Raw genomic sequence first — 16,275 nt, forward strand, 5'->3', positions numbered from 1 at the left:
AATTTATCAACAAATAAGGCAGATGAAGTGTGTCATTGTATTGGTAACCACATTACTAACCATCATTAGAAATGCCTTTGGGATAGATTTCAATACCCATATTGTATTGCTTATGATCACATTCAAAGTTATATTTTTCACAAAAGTTTCTATGACTGAGAACCTTACCCTCTTTGTCTAGATGGGCAACCGACCAAATACCTCTCTTCCACCAATCTTTATAAAAAAAAGATTTGTTTCAAATTGGTAAATTATGCGGGGAAAAAATATGTTTGTAAATTAATTGCCACTTGGAAACAAAAATAAACTGCAGAGCTACAGTTAAAATGAAATACGAAACATAACCAACTGAAAAAGTAGGAAAAACTAGGGCATAACCGAACTGAGAAAACTAGGTCGTATGAGGTTGAGGAAAGTACTGAAAATAACAGAAACATGAGTCTCCATAGAAACTACGCCCCTTCCTTGATAGCTTAAGCTCCGCCCCTTGCGGTTTTCTATTGGATAAATTCCCTGTCAGTTTCAAAACTCTATTTTTTCATTGGCTCTTCCCCATTCCGTCATCTTGTTTCGATTCTATACGCGCCAAACATTGAAGGCCTCGATATACTTCACGCAAACAGCGCTGTTATGGTCGCCGAGAACTGAGAAATAGTAGTTTATTTTTAAGCAAGAAGTTTGTTTTGTTATTTATTGTTGCGTTTTGTCGTCTAACAAGAAAGAAGGAACAATCGCCCTCTCTGTCTCCAAGGCAGCAGGCAGTAAACTGAAAGCACAGCAAGAGTGTTGAAGCGAGCAGTGCGGTGGGTGAGTGAGTGAATCACTACATATTAGTTTATTATGTGATATTTATTAGCGAAGTTTTCTCGCTCGTCTTGAAAACAGTAAGGGTGTCAGATTGAATCATTTTTGTGACAGTCTGCTTTGATTGAAGCACATCGGGGATGTGGCTGTCGCACGGCCGGAGGAGCGGTCCCAGCGGCGGCGTTTGTGCTGCTGCTGCTGCTGCTGCTGATGATGATGATGTTGGCTGCAGTATCAACAGTTTGATGAAGAGTGACTCTTTCTGCATGAACCAGTCCTTCCCTTCAGCGCGAAACAGCACTCTCAGCCGCATGGACTCTTCAGGTGGGCCTGACGCTTCTGTGGACACTGAATATTATTATGACAGCAAAATAGTATGACAACACAGCAGAAAAAACCGTCAATAAAGTGACTTGAATGGATAGTTCACCCAAAAATGAAAATGTACACACTATTTACTCTCCCTCAAGTGCCTCCAAACCTTTGTGAGCTTCTTTCTTCTGTTGAACACAAAATAATATATTTAGAAGAATGCTGAAAATCTGTAATTATTGATTATTAATTACATTAATTGTTTGTTTTTCTTACTATGGAAGTTAATGGTTACAGGGTTTTAGCTTTCTTCAGAATATCTTGTGTAGTGTTAAATGGAAGAAAAACTTTGTTTGAAAGAAGTAATGAGCTGTGTAAATGAAGAATGTAAAATGCTAAAATATCATTATTTACCAGTGAAATCATGCCAAAGTAGTCAATGTCCAATGTTTTTCTGTACAGAAAGTACATTCCTCCCCTGAATGGATAGTTTATATCCATAGTAGGAACAAAAATACTATGGATGTTAATGGCAGCTGTATATTCTAAAGCATATCTTATTTTGTGCTCAAAAGGAGAAATAAACTGTTTGGAAAAAGAGATTGAATAAATGATGACAGAATTTTAATTTAAGCGACCATCCATTTTAAGTCATGAATTAATAAAAAATTATGTATGTAGTAATGACAGCAAAACAGTATGGCATTACAGCATAAAAAACGCCAATAAAGGGGCTTAAAGCAACAGTTCACTCAAAAATGAAAATGTACACACTATTTACTCTCCCTCAAGTGCCTCCAAACCGCTGTGAGCTTCTTTCTTCTGTTGATCACAAAATAATATATTTTGAAGAATGCTGAAAATCTGTAATTATTGACTTCCATGATATTTGTTTTTCTTACTGTGGACGTTAATAGTTGTAGGTTTTTAGCTTTCTTCAGAATATCTTTTGTTGTGTTGAACGGAAGAAAGAACTTTGTTTGAAAGAAGTAATGAGCTGTGTAAATGACGAAGAATGGAGGTCTGTAATGCTAAAATATCATTATTTATCAGTGAAAGCATGCCAAAGTAATCAATGTCCAATGTTTTCTGCACAGAAAGTACATTCCTCCCCTGAAGGGATAGTTCATATCCATAGTAGGAACAAAAAATACTATGGATGTTCATGGCAGCTGTTTTCTTCAGTATTTTCTAAAGCATATCTTAATTTGCGTTCAACAGGAGAAATAAACTGTTTGGAAAAAAAGGTTGAGTAAATGATGACAGAATTTTAATTTAATAAACCGTCCATTTAAAGTCATGAAGTAATAATAAAATTAACAAATTATTACTTACTCAGCCCCATGTTGTTGCAATCCCCTGACAAATTAAGACGTTTTTATTAAATCTGAGGGATCTCTTATCTTCCAGAGACAACAAAGGTCCTGAGATATTCAAAGTCCACAAAAGAAACCAAAAATGATGTCAAATCAGTCCATGCGACTTCAGTGGTTCAATTGTAATCATACAAAGTGTACAAAAAATGGTCTTCCATATCAGGTCAGAGTGCTTGTTTACTACAGGCCATATGATTTTCCTTGTGTGTTGTGCTGTTGACTCTACTGGCAAGAAGTTGTACTAAATGACGCTGAACTGAAGCGGGAGAGAAGACATAAGCAGACAAAGTCATATTTCGTTTTTGTCACAAAAAAGTGTTCTTGGAGTTTTATATGATTACAGCAGAACCACTAATATAACATGGAACGTTTTGACAATGTATTTGATTCCATTTCTGAACTTTAAACATCTTATGAAGGAATGCTGCTGTTATAAAAGACTCAGATTTTATTTAAAATATCGTCATTTGTGTTCTGAAGACATGAAGTTGAGTAATTATTGTTATTTTGAAGTGAACTAACCCTTTAATTAATTAATGACGGAAAGTTTATGTTTGGTCTCCAAAAGGTAATTCTCAAGTCAGTTCATCAGTGGCGATGAGGAATCTTCAGATTTCGGATCTGCATTGCTCGCTCTCAGTGTCTCCATCATCATCATCATCATCAGCTGCTGCGTCTCCTGTGTTGGCGAGCTCTCTTCTCAGTCAGCTAATCTGTACTGCTCCAGAGAAGAGAAGCACAGCTCTCACCATCAACCCCAATAAAGCTGTCCTCTCCATTAACAGCAGCACATCACAGGTATCAGATAGTTGTGCTGTTCAAAACTCTTTTCCCCATTATTTTGGTAACAGGGACTCTATACCTAGTTATTTAGCTGTATGCTTGTTAATAATGCTACTGAATTCTTTTTTTTGTCAATTAAGTTTTATTTGGTCATTAAATAGATTTCCAATCATCACAACTTCTGAGATAAGTTTTCTGAAATGCATAAACTTGCAAAAACAAACAAACAAACAAACAAACAAAAGAAAAGAACACCCCAACCCCAGCCTCTAAAGGCGTACTCACACTATGCTATGCGAACCGTGCCCAGGCCCGTTTCCTGGATCGTTTGAGAAGTGTGAGTGCTCTGAATCAGGCTCAGGCGCGGTTCACTTGGGCTTTGGCGTGGTACACTTGTAGTGTGAGTGCTGTTTGTACTGTTCAGTGAACGCAAACTGTCGTAGTTTATTAAAGACGCAAACCCCCTCACTGCATGACAGCTGCACCTTTAGCAAACCTCATAATTCCTGCAGCACGAGGACTTTAATTGTTTACGAGCGTCAAAAGTGGCTGATTTGTTCGTTGAAATATTTGACTGCGTGTCACTGCATCCCAAACGACTAAAACAATAAAACTGAAGGAATCTCCACTGTGCTGAGCAAAAGTGCTTACTGAACAGTGCATCATTGATGGCGTAAGCCTGCCCAGGCCCGAATGTAATGTGAGTGCGGGCCGTCGGGGGAGACGGGAGGGGGATCAAGCGTACTTTGACCCGGTTCAAGGCAACTGTACATGGTGTGAGTATGCCCTAAGTATAAATAAAATAAATAAAGTGATAATCAAAACAGCTTTATAGTTACAATACATTGCCTTAGGGAATAGAATTCCTCATGAAGTAACAGAAGAAAGGGGCCCAAATCTTGTGAAATTGTCCATTGTTGCCTTTTAAAAGATATCTGGTTCATTTCAATTGGCCTGTCAATAATCAGTATATCGACTTATCGTGCAATACCTGGAGATGACCGTTGCCATATATATTCACAAATAACTTTAAAGCCATTTTACAATGTCATTTACGTTCTACCTCACTGGTGTCAAAGTTTATAATTGGACATTTACCTAATAGAACATTAAATACTATATATGATAGGACATTTACATTTTTAGCATCAAATTATAGAATCTAAAGAACCTTAAGAATGCTAAGTATTTTAAAGTGTTTATGGATATTTGCATTCTTATGCTGTTATATAATTGAAGCTAAAAAATGATCTCAAAATGACAGTAATATCACTTATCGCAACAATTTCTATTCCAAGTGCAGAGGAGATATCAATTGGGGCTGAACAATATTGAAAAAATCTGACATTGCCATATTTAGTTTTTTTGCAATATTTATCGTGAAATTCAATTCATGTTTATTTATATAGCGCTTTGCACAATGTAGATTGTGTCAAAGCAGCTTAACATAGTTCTAGTAAAGTCCAGATTTCAGAGTTGAAGTTCAGTTTAGTTCAGTGTGGTTTAAATTTCACTGCTGAAAGTTCAAACACTAGAGCAAATCCACTGAAGCGCACCTCCATAAGTCCCGATCCAAGCAAGCCGGTGGTGACAGTGGCGAGGAAAAAAAAAATTCACCAATCGACGAAGTGAAGGGAAAAAAAAACCTAGAGAGAAACTAGGCTCTGTTGGGCAAGTCCATATTTCTTCTGGTCAAACTTCCTGTGTGGAGCTGCAGTCTAGGCGCCTGAGGCTGGAGAAGCTGGATGTTTTATCGTAGAGAAGTTGCAGGTGTAAGTAGGGCACAGGTGGGAGGTCAAGCTGGCCCACAGGATCAATGCGGGGACTCGTTTGTCACGGTGGTCTTTCAGGAATCAGCCTCATGCACTCCATTCCTCCATGAGGTCCACAGCATTAGCTCAGGATACGGCCTGGTCCAGGATTATAGATACCTTGGGATCATCTCTTCACAGGTCTTGGATCGCATCAATGGTGCTGCATAGTCTCTAGGGACCTCGGAATAAGTATCCCCAGGTGGAACTAGAGAATAAAGAAAATAATTAGCGTAGCTGCTGTTCATAGTGTATTTAAACGAGATGGAAAAATGAAGTGTTATAAATGAAAATAGCAGTTATATAAACAAACATAGATGCAAACATGTAAAGCATATGAGAGTTTCTAACACAATGTCTGATGTATTAAGGAGGAGCGTGTCCTGCAGATATAAATACTATTTTACCAGATGATTTTTAATAGTTCTATTTGGAAACAATTCATTTAATTTACATAAAATTTAAAATCACTGGTAAATACAACAGCTCAAAGATGCAGGTGAAATAAACAGTGCTTTACAATTTTCTTGGGAGTCTTAATAGTGTTCAGCTACAGAAATCGAATAATCAAATGTAAAACAGCACGGTATAGTCTACATATTAATAATTAAACAAATTTAACCTTCATTATAGTTACAAACTAGAACAATTTCTTGTCTCTGAGTGCTTTAAAGTCCCTTAAAATCCGCACACAATCACAGGCCTTAAAAACACAAGTAAATGATAAATTTGTGTTCTGTTATGGTTATACTTGCATCTGTGGCTCCTGGTAAAAATATCAACTCAACATTGCAGATCCTGAGATGTGACTATTGTCTATATGCACATTGCGATATCGATGCTCAAACGATATATTGTGCAGCCCTCATATTAATTTTTCTAGCCATTGTTTAGCAGTTGGAGGATTAACACTTTTCCAGAACAATAATAACAGCTTTTTGGCTGTTATCAAACAATATCTAAGGAATTTCTGTAGAGCAATTCTACTGAATTCTTAAGTATTTATTAAGTATCAATTTTTATTACATGATTATTCATTTTAGTAATATGTTTTTTTAAAGGTTTTGGATGCAAATGAACATGCTTGTAAGCTGTTTGAGTGTGCATACAGTGATTTGATGGGCAGGAAGTTGACCTCTCTCCTAAGATCCAGTCAGATGCTAGAAGAAGTCCTGAAGGAGGAGGCTCTGGATTCTGATGGGAATCTAGTTGCTATTTCATCAAAAGTGGTATGAAACACTGCGGTTAATGAAATAACCTTTCATGTAGCTTTCGCTAAACTTTTTTCGAATTATGAATATTTATATTCTTCCATGCTGTATATTTTGTCTGTGCTCTGAAGTCTGCTTTCCTTCACTGGATGTGAGCGTCAGTAATTAAAGCTCGTTCTCTCCACAGGTGACTGCAGTGAGTTTGACAGGAGCAGAGTTTTCTGTGTCTGTGTGGCTGCAGATACCAGAAAAACAGCAGCAGATCTTTGAGCTCCTGCTGGAGCGAGTGGAGAGAATCACAGCACACGTGACCTTCACTCAAAATGTGAGACTCGTTGCCTTTCAGCTAACTGGGCACTGAAATGATTTCCTTATGTAGTACATTTTTAAGCATTTGTAATGATGTTGGTTTTATTAGTATTTTATTTTTTAACCGGGATAAATATGAACTGATCAGTTAAATCATAGTCTTCTGAAAAGACATGATTGCTTTACAAAAAAAATATATGTAAAAGACAAATTAAATTTAGGCTTTTATTCATAAACATTGATTAGCGGATAATGTTTGCAGTAATCAAAGTTAGTTACACAAGCCCAAGCCTATTAGGATCGTTCTTGGTCTTTTTGCTAAAGTTTCAGAGGAAATAAACTTTCAGTGGAGGTACAGAAATGTAATTAGATTTAATTTGAAATGTATCCATTTACGCACTGAATATTAACAATTCACTTATGCTTCTGGAACAACATGGAGGTGAGAAATCATTAGTGGATTTTAATTTTGGCGAGATCTAGCATTTTAAATGCAACTACTGTGCTTTTCTGATATGGCTTTTTAAAATAACTTTTTATAGCAAGTATGCATTCAGGATTGCATTAAATTGATTACACTGGAAAAAAGTTATATCTTCTCTTTTTCTAGGGTGGAATCCTCAGTTGTGATGCTACTTTTGCTCATCTCAATGGTTACCAAGCTGCTGAGGAGATGACTGGCCTGTCAATCATATCTCTGATGCCATCACTACAGATCCCCTTCCACTGCAGGACAACACCTAAGGTCACCATCATGTCTCGTGTAGGCCCACATGGAATCTGCGCGCGTAGAAATCCGCAGATTTTTAGCCCGTCATGGAGTCTATTTATTTACTTTTGTAAATGTGTATACATTTATATTAATTCAGTTTTTAAATTAATTTCAGTAATATTCTTGACTAACATAAAATGTTCATCTTATTTATTTATTAATACAGTTTGTAAAGTCATATTTTCTGTCTTTTAGTAGATGTATTATATGAAAGACTTGTTTGTTTACCAATTATTTGCATTGTAAAACATTAAATAACAGTTAAAAGGTATTATTTTATATTTCATATATTAAGTTTTCAGTTATGAGACTCCCAAAATCATTCCGCATAAATCCTCAGATTTTTTTACAAAATTCTCTGCAGAAATAGCAAAAAATGCCTGCAGATTCTGTCTGGCCCTACTCATGTGCCACCATCTCTTGCAGCAAACTCTTAGTTAGTTTAGTAAGGTTAGTTGGTTAGTAAGTAGTCATTGATTCAATAAAATAACAGTTTGAATCATGATTAAGATGTATTAGTATTTAGTTCAAGTTAACAACAACAACAAACCTACTGTGCACCTTCATGTAACCTCTTTTCTTTGTTTGTATCTCAGATGTTGCGTGTGCAGAGGTTGTGTGTGCAGGCCAGGTCTGGTTTGGTGGTTCCAGCATGTGTCCGCTTGCAGGCCGCTGTGTCTTGTGGAAGATCACCACAGCAGATAAACGGCTCAGGTCATCCTTCCTTTATCACTGCATTTCATATCTGGTCGTTTTATTGTGCTGCTTCAACAGACAGAAACAAAGTCACTTTACCCACTTTGATGATGAATACTGAAAATAAAATAAAAACAAATATGCAGATTTATTCATAACCCAATTAAATGCTTTTCCAATATTTAGTCTGACGTAAAGAAAATCTATATTCTCGTTGTATTTCTTGTTGGTGTCCAATATGATTAACTAAGTTGCTGACATTTTGTAATTGGATGTATTGATTTTAAATTACATTTCAAATTGCTATTGATTTGAGATTGCTCAGTGTAGCATACTCTTATCCTGCAGGTGGTAAATCAGTTGCGGGTGAACTCCTGTCCCCCAGTGCAGGTGTGCTGTATTCTGGGTCGGTGTGTGTGTTTGCTCCAAGTAGCTGCCTCCTGACGCTTCTGCCCAACGGTACCATTCACAGTCTTAACAACCCCTTCAGCTCTCTGCTGCTCGGCTATAACAGCAGTCAGCTGCTCGGAAAGGTACTGGTCTTATGAAACATTCTATTATATTAGGCCCCATGATTTCTCCACTGCAGTGCTGAAAACTGAATAGTGGAGTCCAGCAATATAATGTCTTCTAAAACAGAATTATCAATATAATGTAGAATGTCATGATATTTGGCAAATTTGATGAATACATTAAAAGTAGTATCTGAGAATATAAAATGGGAGATTTTAAATATGAATTCTGCTCTTTTTGTGTCTGTGTGAATGGGTTTGTTTACAACACATATACTTGAGCTAGGGCTGGATGATGCAATAAATCTTTTTCCCTGAGTAAAATAATAGTGTGTAAATATTTAATATGTTTATCTTTTAAAGTGGAACTAAACTGTGCTGCTCATTTTACCATTCAGTATTAGGATTTTTTTTATAGATGGATGGATGGATGGATGGATAGTCTCCATCAGTGTCTGTGCATTCTGAAGAAACAGAAGAACATTTCCTACTTCACTGTGATTGCTATCGCCAGATTAGAGCTGAATATTTCCAAAAATTCCTGCAAATTTATCCAGATTTTATGCCATTATTAAATTCTGAAAAATGATGATATATTTTAGGTGAAAATTCCACAATGATCCCAACAGCTGCCAAATATGTGTCAGTCTGCCACAAACTCATATTATCAGGCAATGGATAAACCTAAAGCAAGAGCATTTCTTATACTGTTGTAAAAATACTGTTATTATTATTGCCATTATCTTCATATTTTTCATTTATTTGTATTTATTTTATTAGTTATTTTTATTTATTTATTCATTTTAAATGTCTTAAATACTACTTTTTTTGTCATTCTAAAAAAAAAAAATCCTTTGTTTATAATATATATGTACCTGGGGTGTCACAGTGGCGCAGTGGGTAGCACAATCGCCTCACAGCAAGAAGGTCACTGGTTCGAGCCTCGGCTGGGTCAGTTGGCATTTCTGTGTGGAGTTTGCATGTTCTCCATGTGTTGACGTGGGTTTCCTCAGGGTGCTCCGGTTTCCCTCACAGTCCAAAAACATGCGCTATAGGTGAATTGGGTAAGCTAAATGTGTGTGAATGAGTGTATGGATGTTTCCCAGTGATGGTTTGCAGCTGAAAGGGCATCCGCTGCATAAAACATATGCTGGATAGGTTGGCGGTTCATTCTGCTGTGGCGACCCCTGATTAATAAAAGGACTAAGCCGAAAAGAAAATGAATGAATGAATGTTTGTACCTGTTAATTATTTTGAAGATCTATTCTTGTTTTCTTTTTATTCATTCATTCATTTTCCTTCGGCTTAGTCCCTTTATTCATCAGGGGTTGCCACAGTGGAATGAACCACCAACTTATCCAGCATATGTAAAACACAGTGGATGCTCTTCCAGCTGCAACCCAGTACTGGGAAACATCCATACATGCTCATTCAGACACATGCACTATGGCCAATTTAGTTTATTCAATTTACCCATAGCGCATGTCTTTGGACTGTGTAGGAAACCGGAGCACCCGGAGGAAACCCACACGAACATGCGGAGAACATGCAAACTCCACACAGAACTGCCAACTGACCCAGCTGAAACTTGAACCAGCGACCTTCTTGCTGTGAGGCGACAGTGCTGACCACTGAGCCACCGTGTCACCCATGTTTTTGTATTGTATAATTGCTTTGGCAGTACTGTGCATGTCATGCCAATAAAGGTAATGAGAGAAAAGATGGTAATGCTATATTTTGGTGCACTGACCACTAGTACCAACTAATAATCTTATTTAAATTACTGTAATATAAAACAGGAAAAACTGAATCAAGAAAAAAGGTTAAATTGATTTTATAGGGCCCTAAACATTTAGCCTAACGCATAGATGCTCTTTCCATGCTAACATTAAGCCTGTGCTCCCATATAGAATGTCACTTATTTGATCCCAGCGTTTTATGAGCGTGTTCGTGCTGCAGACCGAAGCAACCACCCACATGAAAGCACCAGCCCATCTGACAGCCATGCAGGTACAGAGCCGTAATGCACTGTAATGTGATGCACACACTTTTATCTCACCATACTAAGCTGAAATCTTCTCTCTTCTCTTCTCAGAGCCCTGTATGTATTCTGCTAGTGCTAAATGTCCGCTTGCTAATGTTTTAACCCTCTCTACTGACATGACCTCAACTAGAGATGATCAACAGGACACGTGTCGTGAGTTCTTACTGCTTGCTATGCATTATTGTATATTAATAACATAAATTTTTCAAAATAAATATATTTTTTACAGACATTTTATTTTTCTTCTTTTTACTTTATTTTGTTTACATTTTTAATTGTTTATTTCATTATTCATTGTTTTAAAGCAATGTTTTGTCTCTGATTGTATGATATGTGCAGATCCAAACACAGTGCTTGCTGGCGACAGTGTAATGGTGCATCTGGCCATGCGTAGGAGAGCTGGTCTTGGGAAAGGAAAGAGGATCTTTACTGGGACTAGTGCTAAACTGGAGAAGGAGAACAGCGTCCTGTCAACCATGACTTCTCCTGCTGTCACCTCCACACCACTAAATGGGTTCGAGACTTCACCAAATCCCCTCATTTAGTCTGTTCTTTATTTGTTGATGAGCAAAGTGAATCTATGTAAGAATGTCAGAAATATTTTTGGGTCATACTGTACTAAAAATAAGTGAAGTAAAAGGAAAAAGTAAAGTACTTTGATAATATTAAGGATTTGGAAAAATAAATATTTTCCTAACACAAAGAAATTTTACCCATGTAATTTAAATAAAATAAAAAAAATATTATTTAAAGACACTCACTAAATTGTAATTCAGTCTAACAAAGGCAGAAATATGCATATGTTAATAACAAAGTCAGAAGTATGTAAAGTATATGGCAGAAAAACTTATCAGGCACATTTATAAAAAGAATAATTAAATATTAAAAGATTATTTATATGATATAAATAATATTAAACTACATCATTTTAAACATCATCATGCAACAACAATGATTATTTTTTTTATTTGATATTCGTTATTTTTAACAAATAAGTTTTAAAAAAATGTGGAATTTTATATAAATTAGTGAACACTTATTTTAATTAGGGATGCACCAAAACCATTTTTTTGGAACCGTTCCGATCTCTATACCAAAAGTCTTAGTATCGATCGATACCGTTCTGATCCCGATACTGTGCCGTGAGACTGAGAGGTGCATCTTTTAAATGGTTTTCTAATGTTTTGCCGTTGCGTGATATGCGTGCTCGAGTGGAAAAAGCATGTTACCTCAGTCGTGTCTTTTTCATTCTTTAATCAAATGCAGAGGCGGGGTTTCCTTTGAGGTGACAGCAGTGTTTGTGTTGTCAAGATGACTTTTGTAATATAATACTAACAACGGAGCATTAATTAAATGCATATTTTCCATGGAGCGATCTATCTGAGGTAGCCTGATATTTATTTTTGATGGAATGAAAAAAACATGATTGGACAAACAGCCTATTCCGGTTCTTAAAAAGGATTCAGTCAGTGTTTTTGTTTTGTAATCTAAATTTGTCATTTAAGTGAAAAAACATTGAGAGCAGGATTTAGCTTATTCTGTGTATTTTTTAGTTTTTTTTTTTTTTTGGCTGAAATAAATCAGTATTTCATCAGTAATAAATCAGTAATTTATTATGTCACACAAAATAGGCACGTCAATTTTTTAAAAATTAAATAATATTTTAATACTGATCAGTTAACGGTTAACATTCGGTTAACGAGCAGCGTTGTCGGTTGGCAAAATTAACCGAAATGAGCAGTTTCTATAGCTCTGGTCCTAAACTCAAATAATATATCTTCTTTAGTAAAAAATAACAGACCTATAGGTATACGTGACAGATGGCACAATCTAACTAAAACATGCTTGCTGTTTGAGCATTCAATGTGATATTTTTCAAAGATTTTTCTTTGAAATCTGCAATGTGCTACTAGGACATTGTTGGTAAAATAATCAGCCTTTTATTGAATTTATAAAAATGTATCTGCAAAACAGCAGCTCAAATGGAAGAAATAAGTGCATTGAGGATCTGTCCAATGTATTATTGAGGCATTTCTAATTAAACATTTCAGGTAGGCCTACTTTGTGGGTGAAGAGCAGGTAATAACTCTCTCTACTCTATTGCATACAGCAATGAAATGAACTCCTGCTGCAGGTCAAAATGAACCGAAATGAAGCAAGCTGGCACTAGGACATCAACCCTCCAGGACTGAGTTTGTGCTCCCCTGGTTAATGTAATCAACTTCATTTAAACTGCAAATAATCCAAGCAACAAATTATTGCATGACACTAATGTTTTATTATATACAAGTAAAAAAAGAGACTTCCAGCTGATCAAATCAAATTATTTTTGCATTTTGATTTGGTGCTTCAAATATCATTTCTGAAAAAAAAACCCCGCAGAACTAAATGCATTTCTCCACTAATTATTTAAACTAACAGGAACAAATAGTCTTGGAGAGTTTTTCCTGTTGTCATAAATGCAACAAGCAGTTTGAATGGTGAATTTCCGCTTAGTTAAAAAAAACATTAGTCTTCAGTTTGGGACAACACTACATACATATACTGTGCTGTTGAGTGTGTAAGTGCATAAGTGTATAGTGTGCCATTTGGGATGCAGCAAATGTTTTTGCACATCTCTGTTAAACTGAATGACAATGGAACAATTTGACTTTTTTTCAGAAATGATATTTGAAGCACCAAATCAAAATGCAAAAATAATTTGATTTGGTCAGCTGGAAGTCTCTTTTTTTACTTGTATATAATAAAACATTAGTGTCATGCAATAATTTGTTGCTTGGATTATTTGCAGTTAAATGAAGTTGATTACATTAACCAGGGGAGCACAAACTCAGTCCTGGAGGGTTGATGTCCTAGTGCCAGCTTTCTTCAACACACAGGACAGAAAGTATCTAGTTTCTCCAGTAAGAGCTTTATTAGCAGGTTCAAGGGTTTCTAATTGAAGTTGAAGTTAAACTCTGCAGAACACCAACCCTCCAGGACTGGGATTGAGCACCCCTGGTCTAGACATTGACTTTTTGTGCAGTAACTTAATTGTAGACTTTATTATGCAAAATCTATTTCATTTAAGTTTTGTGATTTTATTTACTTTATTTATTTATTTTTTAATATGGCATTTTTAATGTAAATCTCAATCCTGAAAAGAAATTCTAATATATAAATAAAGCACTATATAGATCTTTCAGGAAAAATAGCCTAATAGACGACCACTGCAGATTTTCATAATATGGGTTTCTATCTCAGGTTGGATGACACTACGGAGCTTTGTGAGCAGATTGTGGATGCGGTTCCTCAAACTTCTGGGTCTGACTCTGCCAACTCCACCAACGCTCTGCTTCAGACCTTTGCTTTGGTGGAGTCTCTGGAGGTGCAAAAGATCTGCATGTCTGCTGATGTTTCTGCTCGTTGTGGACCTTCAGAGCATTACAACACTGGGGGAGATTCCTCAAAGGCCCCAAACTCCGACTGTAAAGAAGCCTCAGTAAACTCCTGCAAGTATGCACCAAATACCCAATCTCACTCCCAGACCTGCCAGTGTTCAGATCAAGCCCAGCTTCAGGACTCCAGCTTTGAGGTGATTTCCCTGGGCAGCGGATCATCATCTGGGTTTTGCGAGCGACTCGTGGGTGGTTCTGGCCCTGAAAAGCTGGACGAGTCTCAGCAGGGACGTCAGCATTTAGAAACAGGCAGCACCTTTCTGGATTTAAACTCTAACGGAGATGTCATTGTTCATGCCATGTCAGAGATGGACCTGAACAATAGTGTTGAGATCCCAAATGCCCCTGCAGATCTTAACCATTCGCTTACCTCATGTGACACTGCTGAGCTCCTGCGAACCCCTTCACCCTTCGTGGTAGAGTCAGACGTTGAAGAAGAAGCTCCGGTTTGTCCAGAGCAGGAAGCAACACCAAAATCACCAGAAGACCAAAAAATGCCAGCAAACTCTCAGATGAAGATTCTAGAGCAGCTGCCGAAAAACCATCTAACCAGAGTTCTGGAACAGTGGAATACCTTTTCAGATCATGCTGTCGGCCGAGTTCTGGATCTTCAGAAAAAAGACGAAGTGCTGTTGCCAGGCGACGCTCCTACCACCTCCACCCCTAAGAAGGTCAAGGTGAACTCGTCAATTCCAGAGGGCAGGATACATGTGACCTGCTACAACAGGGATGGAGCACCAATCGGTATGTCAGTGTGGCCAGATTGCTGTTAGGCTTGGGCCGATATAATATTCTGATGATATGATTACCTTGGATAAAAATATCACGGTTTCACAGCTGAAATATGTTCTTTTTAAATGTCTAGGTATAAAACAAAAAATAATTTTCCCCCATTGAACACAGTACACCATTTTAAGAAACATTTAAAATATTTTGGAACAGTAAACATGTCAGACTAAATAATTCAAATAAATAATTCACTTATGCTGTCTTCATTAGTTTAAAAAATGTTGGTGTAAAAAGCGATTTGTTTTTAATATGTTTGCTGAATCATGAGCTGACCAGTAGCTTTTGATGTGATGGGTCCTTTTCTGCTGGAGATACCGTTATTCTAAAAAAACAAAATAGTCGTAAAAATGTGTAAAATAAAAGCATTTATATACCGTAGGAACCGTATAACAAAATGTTTTCAGTTTTAAACCCTTGACTTTTCCAAACTTCTGTAAACCAGTTATCATTCCATGACTTTTGCTATTCTATCAAACTGTCTGAACTTGCTACTATTTTTATTATGCTGATATTAGATCGTACCATTATTTAGCATTAAAGAGATAGTTCACCTAAAAAATTTGATTTACTCACCCTCAGGTGGTTCCAAACCTTAGTTGGATTCTTTCTTTTCTTGAACATAAAATCAGATATTTTGAGGAAAGCTGAAAACCTGTAACCATTGAATTCTTTAGAAGGAAAAACAAATACTTAATGGTTACAGATTTCCAGCTGACAAAAGAAAGTCAAACTGGTTTGGAATACGTAAAGGGATGGAAAATGTTCAGGACACAATTTTCAGTTTTGGGTGAACTATCCCTTTAAGCGGTCATATATGTTTGTGTAATGTCTGTTAAACTGTCCATAGCACCACTACAGTCTAACTTGCATGTTTCGAATCACTTACTGGTTACTTTTTACAATCAAATTAATGTAGTAGTAAAAGTGCCTTTCTGTGCAAAATAGTTGATCCAAAACTGAATAGCTGAAGTAATTTACTCATTTCAAACATGTATGAATGCAAATATCTTTTTAATATAAATTAAATATAGATATTATTATTATTATTATTATTATTATTATTATTATTTATTTAATCAATTATTAAAGTATATAGAATATTGGCTAGCATTGACTTAGGTTTGTATATACAAAAATACTGAAATATCCCAACATACTATCTTCTGTTTGAAGCATGCACATCTTGTGATTTAAATGTTAGATTGTAAGAAGGTTATGCTTTTGGTGTCTTTAACAGTCTATAAATATCCACATATGCATTTGACAAGTTGCTGTGAAAGAAGCCTATTCAAGGATGTCATTATCATTAAATAAACCACCTTTGGGGTTATTCAAGACGCTTGCCTCAGTTTATTTAGTGATAATGACGATGTTATCGCTTACTGTACTTCACTTTTCCATTTCAGGCTGGGTACTCTT

The 16,275-nt window shown here is 36.4% G+C and overlaps 1 protein-coding gene across 1 annotated transcript in view; it reads left to right on the forward strand.

The window, feature by feature from the left end:
• The first annotated feature begins 654 nt into the window (after positions 1-654).
• pask (PAS domain containing serine/threonine kinase) overlaps positions 655-16,275 on the forward strand; it is a 29,003-nt gene continuing 13,382 nt past the window's right edge. The window contains exons 1-12 of the mRNA XM_056480512.1: positions 655-811; positions 935-1,128; positions 3,061-3,290; positions 6,148-6,315; positions 6,485-6,622; positions 7,217-7,351; positions 7,975-8,092; positions 8,423-8,607; positions 10,497-10,596; positions 10,682-10,783; positions 10,970-11,144; positions 13,874-14,811. Coding sequence (XP_056336487.1) covers positions 945-1,128; positions 3,061-3,290; positions 6,148-6,315; positions 6,485-6,622; positions 7,217-7,351; positions 7,975-8,092; positions 8,423-8,607; positions 10,497-10,596; positions 10,682-10,783; positions 10,970-11,144; positions 13,874-14,811 — 2,473 coding nt within the window. The 5' untranslated portion in view covers positions 655-811; positions 935-944. The remainder of the gene's footprint in view (positions 812-934; positions 1,129-3,060; positions 3,291-6,147; positions 6,316-6,484; positions 6,623-7,216; positions 7,352-7,974; positions 8,093-8,422; positions 8,608-10,496; positions 10,597-10,681; positions 10,784-10,969; positions 11,145-13,873; positions 14,812-16,275) is intronic.

The sequence above is a fragment of the Danio aesculapii genome, chromosome 2 (assembly GCF_903798145.1).
Source record: "Danio aesculapii chromosome 2, fDanAes4.1, whole genome shotgun sequence".
Lineage (NCBI taxonomy): Eukaryota > Metazoa > Chordata > Actinopteri > Cypriniformes > Danionidae > Danio > Danio aesculapii.